Source organism: Erpetoichthys calabaricus, unplaced genomic scaffold, assembly GCF_900747795.2.
Source record: "Erpetoichthys calabaricus unplaced genomic scaffold, fErpCal1.3, whole genome shotgun sequence".
Taxonomy (NCBI): domain Eukaryota; kingdom Metazoa; phylum Chordata; class Cladistia; order Polypteriformes; family Polypteridae; genus Erpetoichthys; species Erpetoichthys calabaricus.
Genome location: NW_026261656.1, coordinates 1 through 9,775, shown reverse-complemented (window position 1 = coordinate 9,775; position 9,775 = coordinate 1). Strand labels below are relative to the sequence as shown.

Genomic DNA, 9,775 nt, shown 5'->3' with positions numbered 1-9,775 from the left:
ACACCCAAGCTTTTCTTAGATGGTCTCCAATCCAAGTACTGACCAGACCTGAATATGCTTAGGTTGAGGTAGATGACCTGATCTAAAGTGCATGTGGAGTGTCTGCTGGCTACAGAAGAGCAAGGCCGGCAGAAATAAGACCCCCTTGGTTGGTAACTGGCATAAAAGAAAATGTTATATGAGCCTTCATGTGTCTCAGAGACATCTGTACATTTGTTAGTGCTGGTGACAGCGAGTCCCAGTGTGGGGCACTGAGAAGTGACAGGCTGGAGGGGCCACTCTTATGTACTTAAGTGGAATGAGTCTGAGGTGGGCTATTACAGCGGGACTGGCATCAGGGCATCACTTATACCCATGTGTGTGATTCGGATCTGTGTGTGTTAATCGTAGGGTGCAGGAGTAGACGAGCCTGTTCAACAGACTTGATTAAGTCTCACAAATCCTGAGAAAAAACGACTTGAATAACCAAGAAAATCTAAAAAACTGTCAAGGAGCCGAGAGCGGCGAGTGCCTGCTGTGTGTTACGTGTGTGTGTGTGTGTGTGTGTGTGTGTGTGTGTGTGTGTGTCTGTCTGTCTGTCTGTTATCAGTTTTGAAGATGTTTTCATATTTCTACTATCCTTGTGTTTATTAATGTATCATATTATTCTGTTTATTAAACTGAGTGGGCTTCAGTTGGGGTCTTTACTGAATAAGCTGATAAATTCCTGGCATGGACAAAGAAAAAAAATATTTATTATTGATAAGTAGGAGTTGAGAACTTATTAGGGGATGGATAATTTGTTTAATGAAGATGACTAATACGGAGTCTGATGTGCACTTCAGTGTGTAATAAATAAATAAGAAATACTGACATGAATGACACTTTAGCAGACCCCCTGTGACAGGTCATCTCTTCTCTCACTTGGTGGTCTACACTCTCTGAGCTCCTGTCTCACATTAACTGTTCACCCTCAGTGTCTCCTCAGATGTTCTCTCTGTCAGCTCTCAGCTGTCTCTTTAAATCTCCTCCTCCCCCTCCTCCTCCTCCTCCTCCTCCTCACTGAGCTCAGACTAACTTTCACTTTCGTTTCTTCACAAGTCACTTCCTTGTTCCTCTGACTGATTCTCTCTGCCTGCCTCTCCTCAGACTGACGATGGCTGACGCCCAGCTGTTTGTATCACAGGACGAGTTCACCTGCTCATTGTGTCTGGACACCCTGACTGACCCTGTCACCATCCCCTGTGGACATAATTTCTGTCTGAAGTGCCTCACGGACTGCTGGGATCAGAGCCAAGAGTGCAGCTGTCCTCAGTGCAGACACACCTTCACCACAAGGCCTGAGCTGAACAGAAACACTCTGCTGAATGAAGTCATCAAGAAATTTAAAAGACCAAGACTCAGTTCTCCTCCGCCTCAGAGTTATGCCAGCTTTGGAGACGTGGAGTGTGACTTCTGTACTGGTAAGAAGTTCAGAGCAGTGAAGTCCTGTCTCACCTGCCCGGCCTCCTACTGTCAGACTCACCTGCAGCCTCACTATGAAGGAGACGCCCTGAAGCACCACAAGCTGGTTGATCCTGATAGAAATCTGAAGGAGAAACTCTGTGAGAAACATCAGAAAAGTCTGGAGATATTCTGTAAAACTGATGATTCCTGTATCTGCGTGATGTGTGTGGTGACTGAACATAATGGGCATAAAATGGTCGAGCTGGAGACGGAAAGAGAAGAAAAGCAGGTGAGTGATGTTTAGTGTTTAATGGAAACTGTTTGAGTAACTTTGAGTTAAGGAATTTGTACATTTAATGTGACAGAGAAATCTCTTCATCTCCAGTAAAACTCGATTATCTGTCACTTGATTAACTGTCAGGACTAAATAACAAAAACCCCACCTTGTGTATGCCAGCGTCTCCTGATTACTACTGCGAGTTGTGCACATTGGAACAACAGAAATCCCAGTGTCCGTTACGTACCTTCAGCTTTAATGGCGGTTTGTAGCTTTTCTCTTTTGTTATAATTAAACTAAACTACTATACATTGTTATGGCCTATCAACATATGTGTGTGGTGTTTGAACTTATTAAACGTTTACGAAACTGCAACAGCTCTTCAAGTATTGCTTCAATGACGGAGTAGGAAGGCCAACAGTGAACGATAGAAAGCGGGATGGTGAAATAATTGAAAAATGTGTTGACAATGGAAACCAGTTACGGTAACGTTATTCTGTATTAATGTTAATGGTCTTCTGCATTTTCATTTTCTTTATTTATTCTGTTATACTAGGGTGCTCCGCCCCCTGCTCGCTTCGCTCGCCAACCCCTGGCGTTGGGGCATGACAAAGAGTGAGATGTATGAATTAGATATAGAATAGTGTGCAGGTGTGGATGATGCATATAGAAAGCCAAAAATACAGTGTTTGGCACAGTGTAAAGGTTTATTGGAATATTTCTTTGTACACAACATTAGTAGTAAAGATAGTGTCCTGTCCTTGAATGAGTATTCCTTGGCATGGATCATTTATAACCTTTACTTTAACGTCAGATGAACGTCGAACACGTGAGAAGGTCCAAAAACGGGCTCAGAGAGGTAGATGCCAACCTTGTCCATGGTTTGTCCTTGTGATTTGTTGATGGTCATGGCAAATGCAGGTTTAATGGGGAAGTGTCGGCGTTTCAATGTAAAAGGTAATTCTAGGTCAGAACTCGTAAGGTCAATTCTAGGAATGAGAACAGTATTGTTAGCATGTGATCCTGTAAGAACTGTTGCTTGAATAACATTGTGTGTTATGGTGTAGACGACTAAACGTGTGCCATTGCATAAACCCTGTTTAGTGTAAAGGTTTCTTAATAGCATGATTATTGTTCCGTTTTTAAGGCTAAGATTGTGTTGTGTTAATCCGGCTGGGTTAATAGTGTTCAAATATTCTAAGGGGAAATTCAGATGTTCATTGTCGTCAGAGCCAACTTTGTCAGAGCTTAGAAAGAGCCGTGCATCTCCAGGAAGTAATGAAATGACCTGGTTATTAATGTGATCAACAGTAATATTTTTTGCACATAATATAGTGCGTTGTGTTAAAAGGGGCATTTGGTCTAATGAGACCGCTGTTCCAAATATCTCCGTAAGTAAGTCGTCGCAGATGAAGGGTTGAGGAATTGTAATAATATCTGGGTGAAGTCCATCTGTATTGGTGAGTGTACAATGTTCTAGTTGTAATAACCAATTGTTATATTCGGGATCTGGAAATCGCATGTTTTGTACCAACTGTATCTTTAGAAAGCAAAGCCAATTGTTCGCCTAACATTTTTTGTTCCGCGGTTTTAGAAGCGCGCCGAGGTGAATTTTTTTGTTTGATGCGGGTTCATGTTTGTGGTCCCGTTACTCGAGCCGTCTAGTTTTGTATCCGTGATCGTGAATTGATGACTTGTTTGATCTTTATCGTGAGGAATATGGATAAGTAATAAGTAGGATCGAACTCACTGTTAATATGCGGACTGTTCGTTTCTTCGTATTATCACCAATCAGGTCTCGCGCCTGTATATGTATTGTAGTTCGGTCTCGTGTTGTTTATATGACGTCGTCGCGTATTTTAAGGTGGACTGAATAATAGCTGAGCGCATGGTATGTGGAGCAATAGGTAAGCACCGTCTAAAATCTACTCCTAATAAAAGTACCTTTACTCCAAAGGGAATATTATTATTCATCAACGCAATGCCAATTGTCCGCGTATTTTAAGGTGGACTGAACAATAGCTGAGCGTATTGTAAGTGGAGTAATAGTTAAGCACTGTCTAAAATCTCCTCCTAATAAAAGTACCATTCCTGCAAAGGGAATATTCTTATTCATCAACGTTTGTAGAAGTTTATCAATGGTGTTGAGTAAGTGACTGGATGCCATTGTACATTCATCTATAATTAGTAGTGTGGCAAGACGGATGTCACGTGCATTGTTACTGTGAATTGTCATAGTGGATACCGATGTTTCTGTGACTGGGACCGGTATTTGGAATAAGGAGTGACATGTGTTTTTGGAGCCGAGACATTTTTTCTTCCGCGGTTTCAGAAGCGCGTTGTAGGTGCCGACGTGATTTGTGCATATTTGCGTTCTTGATTTGTTTCAGGGTGCACTGTTCCAATGCGATGTAATATTTGTCCACATGGTGACCTGATATTTACTCCGGTAGATGCAAAATCAAATGAACTATTGTAGGATGTAATGCAGATGCGCCGCCGTGTATTTTGTTGTTTCATGCGGGTTCGTGTGTTTGGTCCCGTTATCCGAGCCGAATCATTTTGTACCCGTGAGCGTGTATTCATGACTTGTTTGTTCCTCAGCATGCGAAATATGGATAAGTAATAAGGAGGATCTCACTCACTGTTAATATGGAGCCTTTTCTGCAGTTGAACAGTTAATAGTGCTTTATTGTAAGGAGATCCACCAATGCTGCCTAGTGTGAAGGTGTTGAGATGACGTATGTTTAATATGGACGGTTCCTTTAGAAATGGGGCTTTGGGTGTCACTTCTTATTGATGTTAGTGTGTTTGTGGGTCTGATTCGTCGTTGTTGTGAACGTTTCGTGTGCCATGTCTCGTATGTAATGGGCCTGGCGTGGCGGTCACGGCTTCTTTTTTTGTTGCGTTAGGAGCTTGTTAAATCCTCCTGTTTGTGTGGGTCCCGTTTCGTGTGCAATGGGATTCGTGCGGCGGCGTGTGCTTTTTCGGAGTCTGAGCGGGAGGTGGGGGGGGGGGTAAGGGGATGGGGTGGGATTGGTGGTGTGCGAGTGTCTTCTTTCTTATTGTGTGCCAGGGGCTTGTTGAATCCTCGTCTTTGTGTGGGTCCCGTCCGTTGCTTGTAGGGTGGGTGAGGTGGTTTTGGGTTCTTTTTTTTTTGTGTGCCAGGGGCTTGTTGAATCGTCCTCTTTGTGTGTGTCCCGTCCGGTGCCTGTAGGGGGGGGGGGGGGGGGGGGGGTTGGCTTGCAGGTGGGCACGAGCGGCTTCTTTTTTTGTGTGTGCTAGTTTCGTGTGCAATGGGTTTCGTGCGGCGCTGTGCGTCGCCTGCGTTTGACTCCTTTTTTCTGTGCTCACTCCTTTTTTCTGTGGTCGCGTCCGCCTCTCGCGGAGCCTCATTTCTTGGGGAGCCTGCGCAGTACGTCTTTTTGCGGCTACGGCCCATGGCCGGATGTCCCTGCGTCCATCCGGTTTAGCATTCTCGGTTAGTAATATGGATCAGGTTGTGTTAATATATTGTGGTGTGCAGGCAGCTTGTGATGCTCTGTATGGGGGCAGAAAGGGCGGAAAGCTGTAAGTGATGGGACTGGCTGAGGGGCTTCTGTTCTGTGAGGGGCGGACATGAGAAGTGAGGAGAGAAGTGAAGGTGTGGAGCAGGGAGTCAGGAGACAATAAGCAGGAGTGTTTGTGTATCAAAAAGACACAACGAGAGTGGCAGGAGATCAACTGATCGGTAGGGAAAGCTTTCTGTGATTGTTTAGGAGGTGAGCTCTGTAACCAAATAACTGAGTGTAAGACAGGACACCGCTTGTGAGGGAACGAAGACTCCACGTAAAACATAGAAAACTCCAGGACCTCTGAGTTGTATTTACTTATTACGCTGGTCATTACAATATTATATAAATTAATTCATTTTGTTAATATAGTTTTTTACGACTGTCCGCTAAACTAATCTACTGTATGTCATTTTTAAAGTAGCTGCTCTGTTATCCGTCTTTTCTCTTATCCGTCACAACCTCGGTCCTGACCCCTGACTGATAATCGAGGTTTTACTGGACCTTATAAATCTGATGTTTCAAGTTCAGAGCATTGGCTGCTGGAGTCCATCCTGGTGAGACTGGTGTAAGTCATGAAACAGCTCAGGATGAGATCCCCAAGATGGCCCACAAACAACCGAGTTCTCTCAAAGCGTCACCTCACCTGAGTGACCATAAACCAAGTCAGGAGTTCACCTGCTCAGAGTCTGAGAACTTCTGACTTTGACTCGGTAGTTAAGATAAAGCCAGGGGGTTAATTCTGGGAGTTGACATCACCATAACTGTGTGAAGGAGAAGGCTGTAGCTGTTGTGAGGGTCTCTTCATAAATTCAGTAAGAAAACTAAAGTGGACTTGAATCAGTTCAGAGCAGCGTCTCACACACACAGAGGAGCTGTAAGGGAGTGCAGGCAACCTGTGAGGAAAACCAAACTGCCATCACAGTGCTGACTCTAGAAACTTAATAAGTAACTAAGAACTGAAGCAGAACTGAGACGAGAACATTTAAAAGCTGCTTCTGAATGAATGATGTTTACTGGGAAATTATTTGGTTAAAAATTATGAGAAATAAAATCACAAGTTGTGTGCCTTTCCTGTAAGTGCATTAGAAAGAACCAACTAAAGTAACACAGATACTTCCAGTTGAGCGAACGCTGGTGTGACTGGTCGCCGCTGCTCTCCAATTACTTTTTAACTTTTTATCTTCTTTAACTTTTTTACGATTAACTTACAATCTAATGGACTAAGCAGCTGTTTTCATTTTCTTTCGTGCAGATTTATTCGTTGAGTTTTATTTTTAATCATTTAAAGCTAGACTGATTTCTATCTGGACTGCTGATTTGGCTGTATGGACTATTCTTAGGCTTATCCCCGCTTTGAAACTTACCTGGCTTTGTTCTCCGCACATCCGAGTTGTCTTCATCTTCGCTTTACCGGTCAGATATTTATTTGGTTCGTGTTTGTTTGGTCCCTCCTGTCGCTCACTATCCAACCTGCTTCAGTACTCACCTGTCTGAGCCTCCGCTGACTGGCCTGTATGTCCACCCAGACATCGTATTCCTCCCCAGTCAGAGGTACATCCACCATGGGTCCCGCTGGAGTATCCAAATTGACAGTTCGATAATAATAAACTCCATCTGGTGCAGTTCTTGACGTCCTCCATGTAATTTAGGTAGAGTCGCTGACCACAGTGTGTTAGCCAGCCTAGCCCAGTCGGCTAACACTGTTGTTAAATACGATAACACTGTTGTGAACTTCAGTCTGCTGAACATCTGCTTACTCACGAGCAATGGGCCTCTCATCCACGACCTCCTCACTGATCGTAAGTTTGACTTTTACTGTTTAACCGAGACATGACAACCACCCCATGACTGTTCTCATCTTAACAAATCAACTCCCCTGAGGTTTGTTTACATCTCTCAACCCTGTGACTCTGGCCGAGGTGGAGGTCTCGTGTTAATGTATCGTGAGAAGTGAAAAGTCCTGCCGTTGTCTGTTCCTGCCTTCAGTTCTTTTGAATCTCTTGTGTGTCAATTAACTGGACTTATTCCTACTATCATTGCAACTGTCTACCAGCCCCCTAAACCAAATAATGACTTTGTGAACGACTTTGCTGTTTTCCTTACACACTTATCTACTGTATCATCAAACATAATACATCATTTGTGTATTTCAGTATCTTACTTGACTCGAGAAAATTACAACAGCAGACAACGTCCTCACATGTCCAACTCAGGATATCAATAGGCCTTGTAGATCCTATAATTACTGATATGACGTGTTTAAGGGGTGGCACAGTGGCGCAGTGGTAGCGCTGCTGCCTTGCAGTTAGGAGACCCGGGTTCAATTCCCAGGTCCTCACTGCGTGGAGTTTGCATGTTCTTCCCGTGCATGCGTGGGTTTCCTCCAGGTACTCCGGTTTCCTTCCAAAGACAAGCAGGTTAGGTGGATTGGTGATTCTAAATTGGCCCTAGTGTGTGCTTGGTGTTTGGGTGAGTTTGTGTGTGTCCTGCGGTGGGTTTGCACCCTGCCCGTGATTGGTTCCTGCCTCGTGCCCTGTGTTGGCTGGGATTGGCTCCTGTGACCCTGTGTTCGGATTCAGCGGGTTGGAAAATGGATGGATGGATGGATTTGTTTAAGTCCTCCTGGCCTTTCACCAGTTTCTTTACTTTACTCTCCAGTTTGTTTTTATTATTTCTGGTGTTGTGTGAACTTCACATTTCCCAGTTTGTCGATGTGATGTCTTCTAAACGTCAAGGACTAACTCACACACCAGAGTTCCATCAAAATGTCTTTTGTATTTAACACACTCTTCAAGCCCAAACTCAATCTTATATCATTTAAATTAAACCTTTCTTTTAATCTTTATAGTCATTTATATTTATCAAATCAAATCTAAGTTGTGTTATGAAATGTCAAACAAATGTGTTGTGAAAAAATCAGGATTCAGAAAGAGAAGAAGAAATTGCAAAGTAAACGTGAATTCTGATCTGACCACGCGTGTCTTCTTGTGTGTCCAAACAGAGACAGCTGGGGGCGACACTGAGTGACATCAAGAGGAGACTTCTGAAGAGAGAGAAGACACTGAAGGAGACAAGGAGGGCAAGGGAGGAGATGAAGGTGAGTGGATTAGGAAGGCAACACTTCATATGAAAGAGAGGAAAAATAAATGAGAACTTGAAGAGCAGCAGAGCTTCACTGGTGATGATGAGTATGGACACGAGAAGGGAGAGTTAGAGAAGACGTTGTGTGGTGTCCTTCATGGCCTTTCACTGTTGACAGAATCCCAGGTGTTACTCAGTGGAGACTCAGACAGCATCACCATAAAGTCCTCTGATATTCCATCAGATGCTGAAAGGTGACTTAACTCTACTGACAGAAACTCACACTGAAGGTCAACGCTGATGTTCTGAATTAGATCAGCGGGCACAACGTCCATTAATGGTCTAAGTTGTTTTTATTTTAAAAATATCATTGCATACAATCAAGTTCGACTTATACCACAAATGACTTTCAAAGTCAAAATAAAAAATAAAAAAAAAAAAATCAGAAAGGTAAAAAAGAAATCTAAACAAACAAATAAAATGCAAAAAATAAAAAACTACCAAACAGGATTCACGCTGCAACCCAGAAAAAGAGAGAAGTGTTAAGAGCTGAGACAAAGTTCATAATAATATAGGAAAATAATTAAATAAATAGAAAGGCAGAATTTCCTTTTCCTCTGCTATGGTTGCTTATTTTAAAGTTTTATTAATTAGATCTTGCCATATTTTGTAAAGGTTTTGAACTGATCTTCTAAGTGAGAATTTGTTTTTTTTAATGTCAGACATCAGTGACCCAGTGACTTATCACAGGTGGGCTGGGGGTCTTCAAGTTCAGCAGGACAAGTCCACGAGCTCACAATGTGGACAAGGCAGTTACAGTCAATGTGTCCTCCTCCGCTTTAGGCCCCTCTGGTAGCCCACCAACCACAGCTGTTAGTGAGTTAGGAGTGATTGTGACCCCACGACTGTCTGATAAAACATTCAAACATCTTGGCCCTAAATTATGTTACTTTGTTGTCCTCCCAAAACATGTTGCCCAGTGAGGCTGGGGCTCGATTGCCACACTCGCAGGTTGGATTCTTCCCAATTTTAAATGAGATAAATGTGATTGATGAAAGAGTTGAATTCAAATGGTTGAATACTTCACACATATGGAGCTGGAGTGTGTTCTATGCATGACTGACTTCCTCTCCTTTTCTGAGATATTCATTAAAAGTTCCTTTTTCCGCCGTATCCTAGGACCTTTAAAGGGGAGATTCTTTGAAATGTTTTTATATGTTGCTGAGATTCTGTCTGACTCCTCAGGACTTATCAGGATTTCTTCTGGAAAGGAAATTGATGGGAGATGTGGAAAATTGGGTAGGTTTTTTGGGTAGATTTTTGTTGTCTGTATCTTCTGTAAACTTTGCTAATAATAGTGGAGCTAACTTAATTAAAAATGTCTTTATAAAATTCCACTGGTTGCTTAAGGGCTTGTTGATTTCCCACTTTGGAGTGA

General features: G+C 42.9%; 1 protein-coding gene across 1 annotated transcript; it reads left to right on the top strand.

Annotated features, from left to right (window-relative positions):
- The first annotated feature begins 1,085 nt into the window (after nt 1-1,085).
- LOC114644003 (E3 ubiquitin/ISG15 ligase TRIM25-like) lies at nt 1,086-8,401 on the top strand. The gene is made up of 2 exons (XM_051922035.1): nt 1,086-1,714; nt 8,258-8,401. The coding sequence occupies exons 1-2, from the start codon at nt 1,136-1,138 to the stop codon at nt 8,384-8,386; spliced, it is 708 nt and encodes a 235-aa protein (XP_051777995.1). The 5' UTR covers nt 1,086-1,135; the 3' UTR covers nt 8,387-8,401.
- Nucleotides 8,402-9,775: the final 1,374 nt, after the last annotated feature.

Coding starts and splice junctions, on each gene's coding strand:
- LOC114644003 (XM_051922035.1), top strand. CDS start 1,136: ATGGCTGACGCCCAGCTGTTTGTATCACAGGACGAGTTCACCTGCTCA. Junction 1,715..8,257: donor CGGAAAGAGAAGAAAAGCAG/GTGAGTGATGTT, acceptor GTGTCCAAACAG/AGACAGCTGGGGGCGACACT.